This window comes from Heptranchias perlo, chromosome 7 (assembly GCF_035084215.1).
Source record: "Heptranchias perlo isolate sHepPer1 chromosome 7, sHepPer1.hap1, whole genome shotgun sequence".
Lineage (NCBI taxonomy): Eukaryota > Metazoa > Chordata > Chondrichthyes > Hexanchiformes > Hexanchidae > Heptranchias > Heptranchias perlo.
The window spans coordinates 98,370,302-98,394,319 of NC_090331.1; the positions used below are offsets into that span (position 1 = coordinate 98,370,302).

The 24,018-nt window shown below is 44.6% G+C and overlaps 1 protein-coding gene across 1 annotated transcript in view; it reads left to right on the forward strand.

The window, feature by feature from the left end:
* LOC137323417 (NAD(P)(+)--arginine ADP-ribosyltransferase 1-like) overlaps nt 1-22,914 on the forward strand; it is a 67,764-nt gene extending 44,850 nt beyond the window's left edge. The window contains exons 2-3 of the mRNA XM_067986893.1: nt 2,170-2,295; nt 21,718-22,914. Coding sequence (XP_067842994.1) covers nt 21,724-22,629 — 906 coding nt within the window. The 5' untranslated portion in view covers nt 2,170-2,295; nt 21,718-21,723 and the 3' untranslated portion in view covers nt 22,630-22,914. The remainder of the gene's footprint in view (nt 1-2,169; nt 2,296-21,717) is intronic.
* Nucleotides 22,915-24,018: the final 1,104 nt, after the last annotated feature.

Sequence of the window (24,018 nt, forward strand, 5' to 3'; positions counted from 1 at the left end):
ATCACCGAGTGATATCACTCTCCATACATTACTGTGTATAAAATATCAACGAGTGATATCACTGTCCATACATTACTGTGTATAAAATATCAACGAGTGATATCACTCTCCATACATTACTGTATATAAAATATCAGCGAGTGATATCACTGCTCATACATTACTGTACATAAAATATCAGTGAGTGATATCACTCTCCATACATTACTGTATATAAAATATCAGTGAATGATATCACTGCTCATACATTACTGTGTATAAAATATCAGCGAGTGATATCACTGTCCATACATTATTGTATATAAAATATCAACGAGTGATATCACTCTCCATACATTACTGTATATAAAATATCAGCGAGTGATATCACTGCTCATACTTTACTGTACATAAAATATCAGCGAGTGTTATCACTGCGCATACATTACTTTATATAAAATATCACCGAGTGATATCACTCTCCATACATTACTGTACATAAAATATCAGCGAGTGATATCACTGCTCATACATTACTGTATATGAAATATCAGCGAGCGTGATCACTGCTCATACATTACTGTATATAAAATATCACCGAGTGATATCACTGCTCATACATTACTGTATATAAAATATCACCGAGTGATATCTCTGCTCATACATTACTGTATATAAAATATCACCGAGTGATATCACTGCTCATACATTACTGTGTATAAAATATCACCGAGTGATATCACTCTCCATACATTACTGTGTATAAAATATCACCGAGTGATATCACTGCTCATACATTACTGTATATGAAATATCAGCGAGTGATATCACTGCTCACACATTACTGTGTATAAAATATCACCGAGTGATATCACTCTCCATACTTTACTGTGTATAAAATATCACCGAGTGATATCACTGCTCATACATTACTGTATATGAAATATCAGCGAGTGATATCACTGCTCACACATTACTGTGTATAAAATATCACGGAGTGATATCACTCTCCATACATTACTGTATATATAATATCACCGAGTGATATCACTGCTCATACATTACTGTGTATAAAATATCACCGAGTGATATCACTGCTCATACATTACTGTTTATAAAATATCACCGAGTGATATCACTGCTCATACATTACTGTATATGAAATATCAGCGAGTGATATCACTGCTCACACATTACTGTGTATAAAATATCACGGAGTGATATCACTCTCCATACATTACTGTATATATAATATCACCGAGTGATATCACTGCTCATACATTACTGTGTATAAAATATCACGGAGTGATATCACTCTCCATACATTACTGTATATAAAATATCACCGAGTGATATCACTGCTCATACATTACTGTATATAAAATATCACCGAGTGATATCACTACTCATACATTACTGTATATAAAATATCACCGAGTGATATCACTGCTCATACATTACTGTATATAAAATATCACCGAGTGATATCACTGCTCATACATTACTGTGTATAAAATATCACCGAGTGTTATCACTCTCCATACATTACTGTATATGAAAAATCGGTAGAGTCCGAGCGGTGAGCACAGTATAAAAGGAGAGACAGAGAGTGGGAGGAGAGTCCGAGAGGTGAGCACAGTATAGAAGGAGAGACTGAGAGTGGGAGGAGAGTCCGAGAGGTGAGCACAGTGTAAAAGGAGAGACCCAGAGCGGGAGGAGAGTCCGAGAGGTGAGTGCAGATTAAACGGAGAGTCCGAGATGTGAACGCAGTATAAATCTAAGGCCACTCATGGAATCAGAGCTCACAACCGTGATATGCTCCTCCTGCACTATGTGGGAAGTCATGGATACTACCAGTGTCCCTGGCAACCATGTCTGCAGTAAGTGTGTCCAGCTGCATCTACTGGCTAACCGTATTTCGGAGCTGGAGGTGTGCGTCGGCGGGCGTGTGCGTCGGCGGGCGTGTGCGTCGGCGGGCGTGTGCGTCGGCGGGCGTGTGTGCCGGCGGGCGTGTCTGTATGACACTGCCATTGGTAACTAAGCAAAGGAAATGACTCTTTAATTGGACTCCCACCCCCCCCAGTGCAACGTCGATGGGATGGTCAGAACCTGAAGGGAAATTTGTTTCTGTGAGAGGACGATAACTCCGTGCTAATGAGGATTCTAAAATGTAATCTCATTCTATTCCAGGCATCAAAGAAAGGTTTTCTTTGCTGATGTGATTTGTGAAAGAACCACAAAAGTTGGAGTTAAGATTCCAAAAGCTCGCAATGAGGTTTCTGAGTTTTGTTCTGATTTTTATCCTGAGTTATTATTGTAAGTATGGATCCCATTTCATTAAAGAACAAACACCAGCTTTTAATGATCTCGTTCCTGCCTGATAATTATTTTGTCATCTCACCGCTTCTGCCATTTTTTCTTCCCGAATTGTTGAGTATTTCGCCTTGAATACATAGACAGTGTTACTGCCGCCAGAGCATTGGGATCACAATTTCTGGCTTTACTGTAACGAGGCTAAATGCCCCAATATAAATGGAGAGGACACCAGCTTCCATAAAGGGGTGGTCGCCAAGGACACAACACAATAGCCACTAATACAACAAAATGTACTAATACTAGTATTACTCAGCACCACTAATATAACATAGAATGTACAGCAGAAGAAACAGGCCATTCAGCCCAACAGGCCATGCTGGTGTTTATGCTCCACACGAGCCTCCTCCCTCCCTACTTCATCTCACCCTATCAGCAAATCCTTCTGTTCCTTTCTCCCTCATGTGTTTATCCAGCTTCCCCTTAAATGTATCTACACTATTCACCTCAACTCCTTCTTGTGGGAGCGAGTTCCACATTCTCACCACTCTCTGCACAAAAAGTTTCTCCTGAATTCCCGATTGGATTAGTGACTATTTTATATTTATGGCCCCTAGTTCTGGTCTCCCCCACAAGTGGAAACATTTTCTCCACATCTACCCTATCAAACCCTTTCATTATCCAAAGACCTCTATCAGGTCACCCCTCAGTCTTTTCTTTTCTAGAGAAAAGAGCCCCAGCCTGTTCAATCTTTCCTGATAGATATAACCTCTCATTTCTGGTATCATCCTTGTGAATCTTTTTTTGCATATTCTCCAGCGCCTCTATATCCTTTTTGTAATATGGAGACCAGAACTGTTCACAGTGTGGTCTAACCAAGCATCTATATATAAATTCTCTGCTTTTCAATTCTATCCCCCTGGAAACAAACCCCAGAGTTTTGCTTTCTTGTCTTATGGCCTCATTAACCTGCGTTGCTACTTTTAGTGATTTGTGTATCTGTACCCCCCGATCCCTCTGCTCCTCTCCCCCATTTAGACTCTTATTATCCAAGCAATATGTGGCCTCCTTATTCTTCCTATCAAAATGTACCACCTCACACTTGTCTATATTGAAATTTATTTGCCAATTACATGCCCATTCTGCAAGTTTATTAATGTCTTCTTGCATTTTGACACTTTCTTCCTTTGTATTAACTACATCCCCAACTTGGTGTTTTCTGCAAATTTTGAAACTTTACTGAAAATAGAAAGATCAGAGGGGAAGTGAAAAACAAAATAAGAGGGGCAAAGAGAGAGTATGAGAATAGACTGGCGGCCAACATAAAAGGGAATTCAAACGTCTTCTACAGGCATGTAAACAGTAAACGGGTAGTAAGAGGAGGGGTGGGACTGATCAGAGATCAAAAAGGAGATCTACTCATGGAGGCAGAGGGGATAGCCGAGATATTAAATGAGTACTTTGCATCTGTCTTTACCAGAGTCTCAGTAAAAGAAGATGTAGTTGAGATACTGGATGGGCTAAAACATGATAAAGAGGAGGTACTAGAAAGGCCGGCTGTACTTAAAGTAGATAAATCACCCAGTCCGGATGGGATGCATCCGAGGTTGCTGAGGGAAGTAAGGGTGGAAATTGCGGAGATTCTGGCCATAATCTTCCAAACATCCGTCGATACGGGGGTGGTGCCAGAGGACTGGAGAATTGCAAATATTACACCCTTGTTTAAAAAATGGTGTAAGGATAAACCCAGCAACTACAGGCCAGTCAGTTTAACCTCAGTGGTGGGAAACTTTTAGAAAAGATAATCCGGGACAGAATGAGTAGTCACTTGGATGAATGTGGATTGATTAGGGAAAGCCAGCACGGATTTGTTAAAGGCAAATCATGTTTAACTAACTTGATTGAGTTTTTTGATGATGTAACAGAGATGGTCGATGAGGGCAATGTAGTTAATGTGGTGTATATGGACTTTCAAAAGGCATTTGATAAAGTGCTGCATAATAGGCTTATCATCAAGATTGAAGCTCATGGAATAAAGGAGCCAGTGGCAGCATGGATATAAAAGTGGCTCAATAACAGGAAACAGAGAGTAGTGGTGAACGGTTGTTTTTCGGACAGGAGGGAGGTGTACAGTGGTGTTCCCCAGGGGTCAGTACTGGGACCCACTGCTTTTCTTGATATATATTAATGACTTGGACTTGGGTGTACAGGGCACAATTTCAAAATTTGCAGATGACACAAAATTTGGAAGGGTAGTAAACAGTGAGGAGGATAGTGATAGACTTCAAGAGGATATAGACAGGCTGGTGGAATGGGCGGACACATGGCAGATGAAATTTAACGTAGAAAAATGCGAAGTGATACATTTTGGTAAGAAGAATGAGGAGAGGCAATATAAACTAGAGGCACAACTCTAAAAGGGGTACAGGAACAGAGAGATCTGGGGGTATCTGTACACAAATCACTGAAGGTGGCAGGGCAGGTTGAGAAAGTGGTTAAAAAAGCATACGGGATCCTGGGCTTTATAAATAGAGGCATAGAGTACAAAAGCAAGGAAGTCATGATGAACCTTTATAAAACACTGGTTCGACCACAACTGGAGTATTGTGTCCAGTTCTGGGATGTGAAGGCCTTAGAGAGGGTGAAGAAAAGATTTACAAGAATGATTCCAGGGATGAGGGACTTTAATTACGTGGATAGACTGGAGAAGCTGGGGTTGTTCTCCTTGGAACAGAGAAGGTTGAGAGGAGATTTGATCGAGGTATTCAAAATCATGAAGGGTCTAGACAGAGTAGATAGAGAGAAACTGTTCCCATTGGTGGAAGGGTCAAGGACCAGAGGACATAGATTTAAGGTGATTGGCAAAAGAACCAAAGGTGACATGAGGAAAAACATTTTTACACAGCGAGTGGTTAGGATCTGGAATGCACTGCCCGAGGGGGTGGTGGAGGCAGATTCAATCATGGTCTTCAAAAGGGAACTGGATAAGTTCTGGAAAGGAAAAAAATTTGCAGGGCAACGGGGATAAGGTGGGGAGTGGGACTAGCTAGATTGCTCTTACACAGAGCCGGCATGGACTCGATGGGCCGAATGGCCTCCTTCAGTGCTGTAACCTTTCTATGATTCTATGATTCTATGATTCCAATCCTGAATCCAAATCGTTAATGTAAATTGTGAACAACAGTGGTCCCAGCACTGATCCCTGTGGAACACCACTTCCCACCTTTTGCCAGTCTGAATAGCTAGCCTTTAACCCCTACTGTCTGTTTTCTGTTTTGTAGCCAGCTTGCTATCCATTCTGCTACCTGTCCCCTCACTCCACATGCTCTGACCTTAGCCATGAGCCTACAAAGTCATACCTTATCGAAGGCCTTTTAAAAATCCAAATATATCACATCTACTACATTACCCTTGTCTACTCTTTCTATTACTTCTTCAGAGTTTAGTAATGTTGGTCAAGCATGACTTTCCCTTCTGAAATCCGTGCTGAATATTCTTTACTACATTTTCAGTTTCTAAATGTTTTTCTATTACATCTTTGAGTAAAGATTCCATGATCTTTCCCACCACCGATGTTAAGCTAATTGGTCTATAATTCCCTGGACTTGTCCTATCTCCCTTTTTAAATATAGGAGTCACATTAACTATCTGCCAATCCTCTGGCACCATTCCCTTTTCCAATGGATTTTTATATACATGTAATAGTGCCTCTGCTATCCCTTCCCTAACTTTTTAAAATATTTATGGATGTAATCCATCCGGACCAGGAGTTTTATCCTCTCTAAGTTTGATAGCTTTTCAATTATACTCCCCCATTTCTATCTCAGGTGAGTATTTCTACTTATCTACAGTAACTGAAGTAAAAGGAAAGGGAAGGTCTGCAGGTCTTATAGGAAGTAGCGTTTATTTTTTAGTGAATCAAGGTCCCTAGTGTAGTTAACATTCTCTAAATTGAGAACAATTTAAAGGAGTAAACTCCTTAAAGGGAGTGGTAAGTCGTTTTTCTTTCCTTTTTTTTTCTCTTGACACTGCAGTTGTTCTTAAGCTAATTTAAGGGTTAAGTCATGGCAGGAGATCCCAGCGCCGTGTCATGTTCCTCTTGTGGGATGTGGGAATTCAGGGATCCTTCCTGTATCCCTGATTCCTTCACCTGCGGGAAGTGTGTCCAGCTGCAGCTATTGTTTGACCGCTTGACGGCTCTGGAGCTGCGGATGGACTCACTTTGGAGCATCCGCGATGCTGAGAAAGTCGTGGATAGCACGTTCAGTGAGTTGGTCACACCGCAAATAAAAATTACTGAGGGAGATAGTGAATGGGTGACCAACAGACAGAGGAAGAGTAGGAAGGCAGTGCAGGGGTCCCCTGCGGTCATCTCCCTCCAAAACAGGTATACCGTTTTGGATACTGTTGGGGGAGATGGCTCACCAGGGGAAGGTGGCAGTGGCCAGGTTCATGGCACCGTGGCTGGCTCTGCTGCACAGGAGGGCAGGAAAAAGAGTGGCAGAGCTATAGTGATAGGGGACTCGATTGTAAGGGGAATAGACAGGCGTTTCTGCGGACGCAACCGAGACTCCAGGATGGTATGTTGCCTCCCTGGTGCAAGGGTCAAGGATGTCGCGGAGCGGCTGCAGGACATTCTGGAGGGGGAGGGTGAACAGCCAGTTGTCGTGGTGCATATAGGCACCAACGATATAGGTAAAAAACAGGATGAGGTCCTACAAGCTGAATTTAGGGAGTTAGGAGTTAAACTAAAGAGTAGGACCTCAAAGGTAGTAATCTCAGGATTGCTACCAGTGCCACGGGCTAGTCAGAGTAGGAATGACAGGATAGCTAAGATGAATACGTGGCTTGAGAGATGGTGCAAGAGGGAGGGATTCAAATTCCTGGGCCATTGGAACCGGTTCTGGGGGAGGTGGGACCAGTACAAATTGGACGGTCTGCATCTGGGCAGGACTGGAACCAATGTCCTTGGGGGAGTGTTTGCTAGTGCTGTTGGGGAGGGTTTAAACTAATGTGGCAGGGGGATGGGAACCGATGCAGGAAGTCAGTGGGAAATAAAGTGGTGACAGAAACAAAAGGCAGTAAGGGAGAGTGTACAGAACATGACCGGACAGATGGTCTGAGAAAGCAGGGCAAAGACCAAGGGAAGACTAGATTAAACTGCATTTATTTCAATGCAAGAAGTCTGATGGGCAAGGCAGATGAACTCAGGGCATGGATGGGTACATGGGACTGGGATGTTATAGCTATTACTGAAACATGGCTAAGGGAGGGGCAGGACTGGCAGCTCAATGTTCCAGGGTACAGATGCTATAGGAAAGATAGAGCAGGAGGTAAGAGAGGAGGGGGAGTTGCGTTCTTGATTAGGGAGAACATCACGGCAGTAGTGAGAGGGGATATATCTGAGGGTTCGCCCACTGAGTCCATATGGGTAGAACTGAAAAATAAGAAGGGAGAGATCACTTTGATAGGATTGTACTACAGACCCCCAAATAGTCAACGGGAAATTGAGGAGCAAATATGTAAGGAGATTACAGACAGCTGCAAGAAAAATAGGGTGGTAATAGTAGGGGACTTTAACTTTCCCAACATTGACTGGGACAGCCATAGCATTAGGGGCTTGGATGGAGAGAAATTTGTTGAGTGTATTCAGGAGGAATTTCTCATTCAGTATGTGGATGGCCCGACTAGAGAGGGGGCAAAACTTGACCTCCTCTTGGGAAATAAGGAAGGGCAGGTGACAGAAGTGTTAGTGAGGGATCACTTTGGGACCAGTGATCATAATTCCATTAGTTTTAAGATAGCTATGGAGAAGGATAGGTCTGGCCCAAAAGTTAAAATTCTAAATTGGGGAAAGGCCAATTTTGATGGTATTAGACAGGAACTTTCAGAAGTTGATTGGGAGAGTCTGTTGGCAGGCAAAGGGACGTCTGGTAAGTGGGAGGCTTTCAAAAGTGTGTTAACCAGGGTTCAGTGTAAGCACATTCCTTATAAAGTGAAGGGCAAGGCTGGTAGAAGTAGGGAACCTTGGATGACTCGGGAGATTGAGGCACTAGTCAAAAATAAGAAGGAGGCATATGACATGCATAGGCAGCTGGGATCAAGTGGATCCCTTGAAGAGTATAGAGATTGCCGGAGTAGAGTTAAGAGAGAAATCAGGAGGGCAAAAAGGGGATATGAGATTGCTTTGGCAGATCAGGCAAAGGTGAATCCAAAGAGCTTCTACAAATACATAAAGGGCAAAAGGGTAACAAGGGAGAGAGTAGGGCCTCTTAAGGATCAACAAGGTCATCTAAGTGCGGAACCACAAGAGATGGGTGAGATCCTGAATGAATATTTCACATCGGTATTTACGGTTGAGAAAGGCATGGATGTTAGGGAACTTGGGGAAATAAATAGTGATGTCTTGAGGAGTGTACATATTACAGAGAGGGAGGTGCTGGAAGTCTTAACGCGCATCAAGGTAGATAAATCTCCGGGACCTGATGAAATGTATCCCAGGACGTTATGGGAGGTTAGGGAGGAAATTGCGGGTCCCCTAGCAGAGATATTTGAATCATCCACCGCTACAGGTGAGGTGCCTGAAGATTGGAGGGTAGCAAATGTTGTGCCTTTGTTTAAGAAGGGCGGCAGGGAAAAGCCTGGGAACTACAGACCAGTGAGCCTGACATCTGTAGTGGGTAAGTTGTTAGAGGGTATTCTGAGGGACAGAATCTACAGGCATTTGGAGAGGCAGGGACTAATTAGGAACAGTCAGCATGGTTTTGTGAGAGGAAAATCATGTCTCACGAATTTGATTGAGTTTTTTGAAGGGGTAACCAAGAAGATAGATGAGGGCTGTGCAGTAGACGTGGTCTACATGGACTTCAGCAAAGCATTTGACAAGGTACCGCATGGTAGGTTGTTACATAAGGTTAAATCTCATGGGATCCAAGGTGAGGTAGCCAATTGGATACAAAATTGGCTTGACGACAGAAGACAGAGGGTGGTTGTCGAGGGTTGTTTTTCAAACTGGATGCCTGTGTCCAGCGGTGTGCCTCAGGGATCGGTGCTGGGTCCGCTGTTATTTGTTATTTATATTAATGATTTGGATGAGAATTTAGGAGGCATGGTTAGTAAGTTTGCAGATGACACCAAGATTGGTGGCATTGTGGACAGTGAAGAAGGTTATCTAGGATTGCAACGGGATCTTGATAAATTGGGCCAGTGGGCCGATGAATGGCAGATGGAGTTTAATTTAGATAAATGTGAGGTGATGCATTTTGGTAGATCGAATCGGGCCAGGACCTACTCCGTTAATGGTAGGGCGTTGGGGAGAGTTATAGAACAAAGAGATCTAGGAGTACAGATTCATAGCTCCTTGAAAGTGGAGTCACAGGTGGATAGGGTGGTGAAGAAGGCATTCAGCATGCTTGGTTTCATTGGTCAGAACATTGAATGCAGGAGTTGGGATGTCTTGTTGAAGTTGTACAGGGCATTGGTGAGGCCACACTTGGAGTACTGTGTACAGTTCTGGTCACCCTATTATAGAAAGGATATTATTAAACTAGAAAGAGTGCAGAAAAGATTTACTAGGATGCTACCGGGACTTGATGGTTTGACTTACAGGGAGAGGTTAGACAGACTGGGACTTTATTCCCTGGAGAGTAGGAGGTTAAGGGGTGATCTTATAGAAGTCTATAAAATAATGAGGGGCATAGATAAGGTCGATAGTCAAAATCTTTTCCCAAAGGTAGGGGAGTCTATAACGAGGGGGCACAGATTTAAGGTGAGAGGGGAGAGATACAAAAGGATCCAGAGGGGCAATTTTTTCACTCAAAGGGTGGTGAGTGTCTGGAACGAGCTGCCAGAGGCAGTAGTAGAGGCGGGTACAATTTTGTCTTTTAAAAAGCATTTGGACAGTTACATGGGGAAGATGGGTATCGAGGGATATGGGCCAAGTGCAGGCAATTGGGACTAGCTTAGTGGTATAAACTGGGCGACATGGACATGTTGGGCCGAAGGGCCTGTTTCCATGTTGTAACTTCTATGATTCTATGATTCACATGTTTTTATATCTTTTTTGATCTTGTTATTATTTTATCATCACTATTGTCTAGATATTCCCCCATGCTTACCTCTCTTACATGCTCTGCTTTATTTCCCAAAGGGAATCCAAAAGTCTTCTCCAGGCATGTAAACAGTAAACGGGTAGTAAGAGGAGGGGTGGGGCCGATTAGGGACCATAAAGGAGATCTACTCATGGAGGCAGAGGGGATGGCCGAGGTACTAAATGAGTACTTTGCATCTGTCTTTACCAAGGAAGAAGATGCTGCCAGAGTCTCAGTAAAGGAAGATATAGTTGAGATACTGGATGGGCTAAAAATTGATAAAGAGGAGGTACTAGAAAGGCCGGCTGTACTTAAAGTAGATAAATCACCTGGTCCGGATGGGATGCGTCCTAGGTTGCTGAGGGAAGTAAGGGTGGAAATTGAGGCGGTACTGGCCATAATCTTCCAAACATCCGTAGATGCGGGGGTGGTGCCAGAGGACTGGAGAATTGCAAATGTTACACCCTTGTTCAAAAAAGGATAAACCCAGCAACCACAGGCCAGTCAGTTTAACCTCAGTGGTGGGGAAACTTTTAGAAACGATAATCCAGGACAGAATCAACAGTCACTTGGACGAGGGTAGATTGATTACGGAAAGGCAGCATGGATTTGTTAAAGGCAAGTTGTGTTTTTTTTCATTCGTTCATGGGCTGCTTTGTCTTGGATGGTGTCGAGCTTCTTGAGTGATGTGGGCGTCGCTGGCGAGGCCGGCATTTATTGCCCATCCCTAATTGCCCTTGAGAAGGTGGTGGTGAGCCGCCTTCTTGAACCGCTGCAGTCCGTGTGGTGACGGTTCTCCCACAGTGCTGTTAGGAAGGGAGTTCCAGGATTTCGACCCAGTGACGATGAAGGAACGGCGATATATTTCCAAGTCGGGATGGTGTGAACATGCAGGTGGTGGTGTTCCCATGTGCCTGCTGCTCTTGTCCTTCTAGGTGGTAGAGGTCGCGGGTTTGGGAGGTGCTGTCGAAGAAGCCTTGGCGAGTTGCTGCAGTGCATCCTGTGGATGGTGCACACTGCAGCCACGGTGCGCCAGTGGTAAAGGGAGTGAATGTTTAGGGTGGTGGATGGGGTGCCAATCAAGCGGGCTGCTTTTTCTTGGATGGTGTCGAGCTTCTTGAGTGTTGTTGGAGCTGCACTCATCCAGGCAAGTGGGGAGCATTCCATCACACTCCTGACTTGTGCCTTGTAGGTGGTGGAAAGGCTTTGGGGAGTCAGGAGGTGAGTCACTCGCCGCAGAATACCCAGCCTCTGACCTGCTCTTGTAGCCACAGTATTTATATGGCTGGTCCAGTTAAGTTTCTGGTCAATGGTGACACCCAGGATGTTGATGGTGGGGGATTCGGCGATGGTAATGCCATTGAATGTCAAGGGGAGGTGGTTAGACTCTCTCTTGTTGGAGATGGTCATTGCCTGGCACTTGTCTGGCGCGAATGTTACTTGCCACTTATCAGCCCAAGCCTGGATGTTGTCCAGGTCTTGCTGCATGCGGGCACGGACTGCTTCATTATCTGAGGGGTTGAGAATGGAACTGAACACTGTGCAATCATCAGCGAACATCCCCATTTCTGACCTTATGATGGAGGGAAGGTCATTGATGAAGCAGCTGAAGATGGTTGGGCCTAGGACACTGCCCTGAGGAACTCCTGCAGCAATGCCCAGGGGCTGAGATGATTGGCCTCCAACAACCACTACCATCTTCCTTTGTGCTAGGTATGACTCCAGCCACTGGAGAGTTTTCCCCCTGATTCCCATTGACTTCAATTTTACTAGGGCTCCTTGGTGCCACACTCGGTCAAATGCTGCCTTGATGTCAAGGGCAGTCACTCTCACCTCACCTCTGGAATTCAGCTCTTTTGTCCATGTTTGGACCAAGGCTGTAATGAGGTCTGGAGCCGAGTGGTCCTGGCGGAACCCAAACTGAGCATCGGTGAGCAAGTTATTGATGAGTAAGTGCCGCTTGATAGCACTGTCGACGACACCTTCCATCACTTTGCTGATGATTGAGAGTTGACTGATGGGACGGTAATTGGCCGGATTGGATTTGTCCTGCTTTTTGTGGACAGGACATACCTGGGCAATTTTCCACATTGTCGGGTAGATGCCAGTGTTGTAGCTGTACTGGAAAAGTTTGGCTAGAGGCGCAGCTAGTTCTGGAGCACAAGTCTTCAGCACTACAGCTGGGATGTTTTCGGGGCCCATAGCCTTTTCTGTATCCAGTGCACTCAGCCGTTTCTTGATATCACATGGAGTGAATCGAATTGGCTGAAGACTGGCTTCTGTGATGTTGGGGATATCGGGAGGAGGCCGAGATGGATCATCCACTCGGCACTTTAACGAACTTGATAGAGTTTTTGAGGGTCGATGAGGGCAATGCAGTTGTTGTGCTATAAGGACTTTCAAAAGGCGTTTGATAAAATGCTTAATGTTAGGCTTATCATCAAGATTGAAGCTCATGGAATAAAAGGGTCAGTAGCAACATAGAATCATAGAATCATATAAAGGTTACAGCACGGAAGGAGACCATTCGGCCCATTGAATCTGTGCCGGCTTTACGCCAGAGCAATCCAGCTCGTCCCACTCCCCCGCCCTTTCCCCGTAGTCCTGGAAATGTTTTTCCTTTCATGTGCTTATCCAGTTCCCTTTTGAAGGCCATGATTGAATCTGCCTCCACCACCCCCTCGGGCAGTGCATTCCAGATCCTAACCACTCCCTGTGTAAAAAAGTTTTCCCTCATGTCACCTTTGGTTCTTTCACCAATCACCTTAAATCTGTGTCCTCTGGTTCTTGACCCTTCCGCCAATGGGAACAGTTTCTCTCTATCTACTCTGTCTAGACCCTTCATGATTTTGAACACCTCGATCAAATCTCCTCTCAACCTTCTCTGTTCCAAGGAGAACAACCCCAGCTTCTCCAGTCTGTCCACGTAACTAAATTCCCTCATCAATGGAATCATTCCAGTAAATCTTTTCTGCACCCTCTCTAAGGCCTTCACATCTTTCCTAAAGTGCGGTGTCCAGAACTGGACACAATACTCCAGTTGTGGCCGAACCAATGTTTTATAAAGGTTCATCATGACTTCCATACTTTTGTACTCTATGCCTCTATTTATAAAGCCCAGGATTCCGTATGTTTTTTTAACCGCTTTCTCAACCTGCCCTGTCACCTTCAATGATTTGTGCACATATACCCCCAGATCTCTCTGTTCCTGTACCCCTTTGAGAGTTGTGCCCTCTAGTTTATATTGCCTCTCCTCGTTCCTCCTACCGAAATGTATCACTTCGCATTTTTCTGCGTTAAATTTCATCTGCCACGTGTCCGCCCATTCCACCAGCCTGTCTATATCCTCTTGAAGTCTATCACTATCCTCTTCACTGTTCACTACTCTTCCAAGTTTTGTGTCATCTGCAGATTTTGAAATTGTGCCCTGTACACCCAAGTCCAAGTCATTAATATATAACAAGAAAAGCAGTGGTCCCAGTACTGACCCCTGGGGAACACCACTGTACACCTCCCTCCAGTCCGAAAAACAACCGTTCACCACTATTCTATGTTTCCTGTTACTTAGTCATTTCTGTATCCATGTTGCTATTGCCCCCTTTATTCCATGGGACGCAATCTTGATGATAAGCCTATTATGCGGCACTTTATCAAACGCCTTTTGAAAGTCCACATACACCACATCAACAGCATTGCCCTCATCGACCCTCTCTGTTACCTCATCAAAAAACTCTATCAGGTTATTTAAACATGATTGGCCTTTAACAAATCCGTGCTGGCTTTCCCTAATCCAAGTGACTGTTAATTCTGTCCCGGATTATCGTTTCTAAAAGTTTCCCCACCACCGAGGTTAAACTGACCGGCCTGTAGTTGCTGAGTTTATCCTTACACCCTTTTTTGAACAAGGGTGTAACATTTGCAATTCTCCAGTCCTCTGACACCACGCCCATATCTACGGATGTTTGGAAGATTATGACCAGTACCTCCACAATTTCCACCCTTACTTCCCTCAGCAACCTCGGATGCATCCCATCCGGACTGGGTGATTTATCTACTTTAAGTACAGCCGGCCTTTCTAGTACCTCCTCTTTATCAATTTTTAGCCCATCCAGTATCTTAACTATATTATCCTTTACTGAGACTCTGGCAGCATCTTCTTCCTTGGTAAAGACAGATGCAAAGTACTCATTTAGTACCTCGGCCATTCCCTCTGCCTCCATGAGTAGATCTCCTTTATGGTCCCTAATCGGCCCCACCCCTCCTCTTACTACCCGTTTACTATTTATATGCCTGCAGAAGACTTTTGGATTCCCTTTTATGTTGGCCGTCAGTCTATTCTCATACTCTCTCTTTGCCCCTCTTATTTCCTTTTTCACTTCCCCTCTGAACTTTCGATATTCTGCCTGGTTCTCACTTGTATTATCAACCTGACATCTGTTATACACCCCCTTTTTCTGCTTCATTTTTCTCTCTCTCTCTCTTTTGTCACCCAGGGAGCTCTGGCTTTAGTTGCCCTCCCTTTCCCTCTCGTGGGAATGTGCCTGGACTGTACCTGAACCATCTCCTCTTTAAAGACCGCCCATTGTTTGATTACAGTTTTGCCTGACAATCTTTGATTCCAATTTACCCGGGCCAGATCCATTCTCAACCCACTGAAATTGGCCCTCCTCCAATTAAGTATTTTTACTCTAGATTGCTCCTTGTCCTTTTCCATAACTAATCTAAACCTTATGACACTATGATCACTGTTCCCTAAATGCTCCCCCACTGACACTTGCTCCACTTGACCCACCTCATTCCCCAGAACCAGATCCAGCAATGCCTCCTTCCTCATTGGGCCGGAAACATACTGGTTAAGAAAGTTATTCTGAACACGTTTCAAAAATTTCTCCCCCTCTTTGCCCCTTCACACTATTACTATCCCAGTCTATATTAGGATAGTTGAAGTCCCCCATTATCACTACTCTATGGCTTTTGCACCTCTCTGTAATTTCCCTGCAAATTTTCTCCTCTTTATCCTTCCCACTAGTTGGTGGCCTATAGAATACACCCAGTAGTGTAATGGCACCTCTATTGTTTCTTAACTCTAACCAAATAGATTCTGTCCTTGACCCCTCCAGGACATCCTCTCTCTCCAGTACTGCAATATTCTCCTTAATCAATACTGCCACCACCCTCCTTTCTTCCCTTCCCTCTCTTTCCTGAACACCTTGTATCCAGGAATATTTCGTCCCCAATCCTGCCCTTTTTTGAGCCAGGTCTCCGTTATCACCATGACATCATATTCCCATGTGACTATTTGCGCCTGCAGCTCACCGACCTTGTTTACCACACTTCGTGCGTTTACACACATGCACTGAAAACCAGTCTTAGACTTTCTTGTACTCTCTCTTAGTCTGATCCCACCTAATACTGTACGATTTCTTACTCTGGTGCTATCTTTCTCTCCCAATCCTTTGTGCTCCTTGTTTCTCCTTTCCAGTGCTACATCCTGGTGCCCATCCCCCTGCCAAATTAGTTTAACCCCTCCCCCACAGCACTAGTGAACCTCCCCGTGAGGACATTGGTCCCAGCTCTGTTGAGGTGCAACCCGTCCGGCTTGTACACGTCCCACCTCCCCCAGAACTGGTCCCAATGCCCCAGGAATCTAAAGCCCTCCCTCCTGCACCATCTCTCCAGCCACACATTCATCTTCCCTATCCTCTTATTTCTATACTCACTGGTGCATGGCACTGGGAGTAATCCTTTGAGGTCCTGCTCCTTACTATCTTTCCTAACTCCTTAAAATCTGCCTGCAAGAACTCATCCCTCTTTCTACCTATGTCGTTGGTACTGATATGGACCACGACTACTGGCTGTTCACTCTCCCCCTCCAGAATATTCTGCAGCCGCTCAATGACATTTTTGACCCTGGCACCATGGAGGCAACATACCATCCTGGAATCATGTCTGCAGCCGCAGAAACGCCTGTCTGCTCCCCAAACTATAGAATCCCCTGTCACCATCACTCTCCTGACCATTCTCCTCCCCACTGTGGAGCTGAGCCACCCATGGTGCTCTGGTCTTGACTCTGGCTGCACTCCCCAGAGGAACCCTCTCCCCCACCAGTACCCAGAACTGAACACTGGTTGGAGAGTGAGATGCCCTCAGGGGACTCCTGAACTACCTGCCTGGTCCTCCTTGTCTGTCTGGTGGTCACCCAGTCCCTCTCTGCCTGCACTCTCTTAATCTGCAGGGTGACCACCTCCTGAAACGTGCTATCCCCGTAGCTCTCAGCCTCGTGGATTCACTGCAGTGACACCAGCTGCTGCTCAAGGTCTGAAACCCGGAGCTCGAGCTCCTCCAGCTGACGACACTTCCTGCACCTGTGGTTGACCAGGACACGAGAAGCATCCTGGGGTTCTCACAAGGCACAAGATGTTGCTTAAACTAATTTAAGTTATTAAATTTAATAAACTAACAGCAATTTTATGCTCCCGGCCTTTAATTTAATTTTATCCAATTCCCTAACTCAGAGGGAAAAAAAGCTGTAACACTTACCAGCCAATCACCTACCTGCTGTCCTGCGATGTCACACCTTGTTTTATTTCTCGATTCCCACTGACTATCTCAACAAAATCCACCGGGCCGGAGAGAGCACTCCACGGGGTCCGGGCCGGAGAGAGCACTCCACGGGGTCCGGGCCGGAGAGAGCACTCCACGGGGTCCGGGCCGGAGAGAGCACTCCACGGGGTCCGGGCCGGAGAGAGCACTCCACGGGGTCCGGGCCGGAGAGAGCACTCCACGGGGTCCGGGCCGGAGAGAGCACTCCACGGGGTCCGGGCCGGAGAGAGCACTCCACGGGGTCCGGGCCGGAGAGAGCACTCCACGGGGTCCGGGCCGGCTGTACTTAAAGTAGATAAATCACCTGGTCCGGATGGGATGCATCCTAAGTTGCTGAGGGAAGTAAGGGTGGAAATTGCGGAGGAACTGGCCATAATCTTCCAAACATCCGTAGATACGGGGGTGATGCCAGAGGACTGGAGAATTGCAAATGTTACACCCTTGTTCAAAAAAGGGTGTAAGGATAAACCCAGCAACTACAGGCCAGTCAGTTTAACCTCAACGGTGGGGAAACTTTTAGAAACGATAATCCAGGACAGAATTAACAGTCACTTGGATGAGTGTGGATTAATTAAGGAAAGTCAACACGGATTTGTTAAACGCAAATCGTGTTTAACTAACTTGATCGAGTTTTTTGATGAGGTAACAGAGAGGGTCGATGAGGGCAATGCAGTTGATGTGGTGTATATGGACTTTCAAAAGGCTTTTGATAAAGTGCCACATTGTCGGCTTGTCATCAAGATTGAAGCCCATGGAATAAAGGAGGCAGTGGCAGCATGGATACAGAATTGGCTGAGGGACAGGAAACAGAGAGTAGTGGTGAACGGTTGTTTTTCGGACTGGAGGGAGGTGTACAGTGGTGTTCCCCAGGGGTCAGTGCTGGGACCACTGCTTTTCTTGATATATATTAATGACTTGGACTTGGGTGTACAGGGAACAATTTCAAAATTTGCAGATGACACAAAACCTGGAAGTGTAGTAAACAGTGAGGAGGATAGTGATAGACTTCAAGAGGATATAGACAGGCTGGTGGAATGGGCGGACACGAGGCAGATGAAATTTAACGCAGAAAAATGTGAAGTGATACATTTCGGTAGGAATAACGAGGAGAGGCAATATAAACTAGAGGGCACAACTCTAAAAGGGGTACAGGAACAGAGAGATCTGGGGGTATATGTGCACAAATCATTGAAGGTAGAAATTCATTGAAAAAGCATACAGGATCCTGGGCTTTATAAATAGAGGCATAGAGTACAAAAGTATGGAAGTCATGATGAACCTTTATAAAACACTGGTTCGACCACAACTGGAGTATTGTGTCCAGTTCTGGGCACCGCACTTTAGGAAAGATGTGAAGGCCTTAGAGAGGGTGCAGAAGAGATTTACTAGAATTATTCCATTGATGAGGGACTTTAGTTACGTGGATAGACTGGAGAAGCTGGGATTGTTCTCCTTGGAACAGAGACGGTTGTGAGGAGATTTGATCGAGGTGTTCAAAATCATGAAGGGTCTAGACAGAGTAGATAGAGAGAAACTGTTCCCATTGGTGGAAGGGTCAAGAACCAGAGAACATAGATTTAAGGTGATTGGCAAAAGAACCAAAGGTGACATGAGGAAAAACTTTTTTGCACAGCGAGTGGTTAGGATCTGGAATGCACTGCCCGAGGGGGTGGTGGAGGCAGATTCAATCATGGCCTTCAAAAGGGAATTGGATAAGTACTTGAAATGAAAACATTTGCAGGGCTATGGGGAAAGGACGGGGGAGTGGGACTAGCTGGATTGCTCTTGTATAGAGCCAGCATGGATTCAATGGACCGAATGGCCTCCTTCCGTGCTGTAACCTTTCTATGAATTTATGCTTACTGGATCCAACTGTGTTTCCTCTCTTGTTGGGCTGCTCACATACTGGGTAAGAAAGGAGTCCTGTACACACAGTAAAAACTCCATTCCCCTTTCACCTTTCCCTATCTCTTCTTGCCAGTTTATTTGAGGGTAGTTGCAATCTCCCACGATTATTATTCAATGTTTTTTACTAATTTCATAGATTTGTCTACATATTTCTTCCTCCACTTCCCTACCTCTATTTGGTGGTCTGTAGAATATGCCTATTAACGTGATTGATCCCTCCATCTCAGTCCATATGGATTCTGTTTCTATTTTTATGTCCCTTTTTTTCTATTGCCATTATGTTATCTTTAATTAGTAAAGCTACCCCACTCCCCTTCTTCCTTCCCTATCCTATCAAAATACATTGTATCCTGCAAATATGTGCCAAGGAACCAGACAAATCATTAACACCCTCACTTAACTCCTCACTAAGGAATCACCTGGGGTTTCACGGCCCAGTTTTAGGTCACGGACTGAATGATACCTTACATTAACCAGTTCGGATCGAATTTGAGGTTATCTTCCCCACTCTCCCTTTGGAGACCCACAAGCTACCGAGTGAATGAATGAACCCTTTCTCACCGAATCACCGAAGGGGAAGGCAGACAACATGTCGTGCACTAACAAATATTTATTGGTTACAAAATCACAACTTAAAGTTAAACATTAGATGTACCAGCACTCAATCGATAAAAACAGATGTAGTCAGAGATAACTAATAATTCAAATAGCAATTAATGGACAGAGTTACTTCACAAAATGAGTAGCAGAGGTTACACATGCAGTTCAGTCTATCACTCTAAATTAGCATTACGGACACTGAGTATTAACTATAGCAGCGATCAGAGTCTGAGATTATTAAAAATAGTGAGGTTATTTTAAGCTTAACCCTAGATAGCTGACAAGTATTAGATATCAAAGTTTGATAGTTTATGTGCACGATTAGCTGTGTTTGAGCTTTTATGACCATGTCCTCATGAGCGGTATGACAGAGTCTTCCCTGGGACACAGGTGTTAGTTTCTGGAGTGATGAGCCAGTGAGCCCCTTTGGGAGCAGGGATATCTTTTCCACTTGGATCTTTGGTTCCAGGAGAACCCACCTTACGCAGAATGATATCTGAGCTAGCTGGCTTAGCTCTCACCTTCCCTGGCCTCGGACACTTGTACAGTTAAGTGACACTTTTGTCTCTGCCTGCACTTGGCTGATAGCCATTTAATTTAACTTCTCACTCTGACTCTCTGCACTGATAAGGGTATACCTATTACACCTGCTAAGCAAAGTTCTTACAGAAGCAGACAAGAGAATCTTCTTCTAACTACAAAGAGAAACTACATCCAACAAGAGAATCTTATAAAGAGAAGCTACCTTTGTTACGCTAATGCCTATCGTCAGTAATAGAGACAGTGATAGACTAAAGAGTATCTGCTGCAGGTGTGTTAATGCCTTGTCTGAGACCAGGGAAGGTGAGAGCTCAGCCAGCTAGCTCAGATATCATTGTGCATAAGGTGGGTTCAGCTGGAACCAAAAGTCCAAGTGGAAAAGGTAACCCCGGTCCCAAAGGGGCTCGCTGACAAACGCACAGAGTATAAGGATCAAATTGAATGAATTACAGGCACAAATATAACTTAGAGGGTTATTTTCATAGATTCAAGGTAAAAAGCTTTTCTGAGACGTGGCTACAAGATAGTCAGGTCTGAGAACTGAATATACCAGGTTATAAGGTCTATAGGAAGGATAGGGAAACTGGTAGAGGGGGAGGAGTAGCCTTAGTGATTAAGAATGAAATTATTTCAATGATGAGAGGATATAATGAGAGGTAAGCAGGCAATGGAGATTTTATGGGTGATGTCTATATTTAAAGAAGGCTGTGGGTGATCAGTCGTTGAGTACATTCAAGACTGAGTGATAGATTTATGGACACTAAGGGAATCAGGGGATATGGGGATAGGGTGAGAAAGTGGAGTTGAGGTAGAAGATCAGTGATGATCGGATTGAATGCTCGAGGGGCTGAAGGACCTGCTCTTATGGCCTCCTTCAGTACTGCATCATTCTATGATTCATCTCATTTGTGGCAAGTCAAAGGTTCCTCGAGCTCATTGTGTGTTAGACCCAGACAATATTCAGTAAGCAGAGGAACTGACTACAAGGCACTGGTGACCATATTAAAATTTATTGCACTATGAGAAACACCAGAAGCCCATAACCAAGACTAGTACACAAGTTATGATCTGGAACGCGCTGCCTGAAAGGACAGTGGAAGCTGTTTCAACAATAACTTTCAAAGGGAATTTGATAAATACTTGAAGGAGAAAATTGCAGGACTATGGGACCAATTGGATAGCTCTCTCAAAGAACCGCAACAGACACGATGGGCTGAAAGACCTTTCTGTGATTCTACAATGTGGGCAAGCGAACCTTAGGACTAACATAGACTGAGGCACTACTAAAAAATAAAGGTTGAGGCAATGAAAGGCAATCTAGGCTCTTTAATCTCAAAAAGAAACATCCAAGAGGAGAACCTTAGAGGGATGTATACTTAGTAGAAAGGGATCAAATCCAGAACAATGCGATGAGCTACATGAGGATAGGACAAGACGGAGTCAGAGATGTGAAGGACAAGCTCAGGACAGACACTTCTTTATACAAAAAGGAGGATGGATCAGGGTTACCAGAATGGATGGCTGAGGCACGGATAGAAAACTCAAGCAGAAGCAGTTGGATATTGTAATAGATAGACAGTAGGGTTGGTATTCAGATCAAATAGACCATCGGAGCCAGTCTTGCTGTAATGTGTTGTATTTATATCTTACTCTTATGTTGTTGCTTTGTTTCTCTCCCCCCAAGGGGCAAATGCCTTTTTCCAGACTTCGGGTTCCAGAAAAAAAAGGCGACATCCAGATGGATATGGCAATAAGCTCAGCTGATTACTATTTCTTTCAGAGCCCTGAATCAGACAAGATAGCAATCGACTACGTTGAGGTGGAACGCAAGAATAACAGAACTTACTATAATGAAGCCTGGCTCCAAGCCTACCATGAATGGCAGTACAGAAAGATGGAAGTCAAGGTACCTGATGGTCTGCTGGAGGAGCACGTCATAGCAATTCTGTGTTACACCTTAGACCGCCCACCTCTATACAGATATTTTAATAAAGCTATCCGAAACTATGGCGCTAATGATGAAATATATTCAGAATGTTTCCATTACAAAAGTCTGCACTATCTTCTGTCTGTAGCCCTGAGTGTATTACGGAACAGTTCTTGGGGTCCTGATCCAGGAACACGGGTATACAGAGGAATGGATAGAAGGGTCCTGGTCAGCGAAGGAGCAAAGATCCGTTTCGGGCAGTTTGCTTCAACATCTCTGGACATGACGCAGTCAGTCTCAACATTCACAGATGAGGAAGAGACCAGTAACACACTCTTTAACATCACTACATCCCATGGTGTTTCCATCCAAAACCTTTCCTTCTTTCGTATGGAAGAGGAAGTGCTCATCCCACCTCATGAGGTCTTTAATGTTACCAAGGTAGTCGATTGGGAAGATGATGTCAGAGTACGAGGTGTCAATGTAGTTCTTTCATCAGTTGGGCAGAAACAAACTGAGGTGAAGCTGCAGTCGAATGGCCCTGGACATCTTCAGGTGGTGAGGAAGCTGGAACCAGTATCTCCATGGTGGTTCTCCATTCTAGCGATTTTGGTGATTCTGCTGCTCGCTGCTTGTGTCGTCTTTTTGAAGAAGCAGAAATATCTCTAAATTCTTGGTTGATCAGAACCTACAGTGTCTCATAAAGTGATGCTGCACTCACATGGCATGAAGATTCCACTCATTTCCTGAACTTAGGCAAAGTAAACTTGGCAATCATTGGCCGTTTTTGGATTTGTTTAATTTAGGATTCTTCCCATTCTCACTCTCCCCATTGCAAAGTGTCCTGATAAATATCATTGAAAAGTGACAGTGGATGCAATCGATCCATGTGACTGAGTAAAAATGTACTGAATAAGCCAATGATCATTAAATGGATTCACATACAAAGACAAAGGATTGAACTACTTAGAGCTGTAGACAGAGCCATGGGCAGCCCACACAGAGCCACACATAGTTACACAGCACTACCGTCTCAGAGCCTCCTGTGTCCCAGAACAATCCGTACTAAACACTTTTTATATTTAGATCACAAAACAAAACTACACAGTACATTCAATTCAGCAGGACCGAGAAAACTCTCCAACTCCCAGCCTCTTTCACTTCTTTCTACTTCTCTTGCTTTTTGTGGTAAATATTAATGATTTGGACTTGAATGTAGGGGGCATGATCAAGAAGTTTGCAGATGATACAAAAATTGGCCGTGTGATTGATAGTGAGGAGGAAAGCTGTAGACTGCAGGAAGATATCAATGGACTGGTCAGGTGGGCAGAAAAGTGGCAAATGGAATTCAGTCCGGAGAAGTGTGAGGAAATGCATTTGGGGAGGGCAAACAAGGCAAGGGAATACACAATAAATGGGAGGATACTGAGAGGTGTAGAGGAAGTGAGGGACATTGGAGTGCATGTCCACAGATCCCTGAAGGTAGCAGGATGGGAAGATAAGGTGGTTAAAAAGGCAGATGGGATACTTTCCTTTATTAGCCGAGGCATAGAATATAAGAGCAGGGAGGTTATGCTGGAACTGTATAAAACACTAGTTAGGCCACAGCTTGAGTACTGTGTACAGTTCTGGTCACCACATTACAGGAAAGATGTGATTGTACGAGAGAGGGTACAGAGGAGATTTACGAGGATGTTGCCAGGACTGGAGAATTTTAGCTATGAGGAAAGATTGGATAGGCTGGGGTTGTTTTTATTGGAACAGAGGAGGCTGAGGGGTGATTTAATTGAGGTGTATAAAATTATGAGGGGCCTAGATAGAGTGGATAGGGAGGATCTATTTCCCTTAGCAGAGAGGTCAATAACCAGGAGGCATAGATTTAAAGTAATTGGTAGAAGGATTAGAGGGGAGCTGAGGAGAAATTTTTTCACCCAGAGGGTGGTGGGAGTCTGGAACTCACTGCCTGAAAGGGTGGTAGAGGCAGGAACCCTCAACTCATTTAAAAAGTACCTGGATGTGCACCTGAAGAGCCGTAACCTACAGGGCTACGGACCAAGT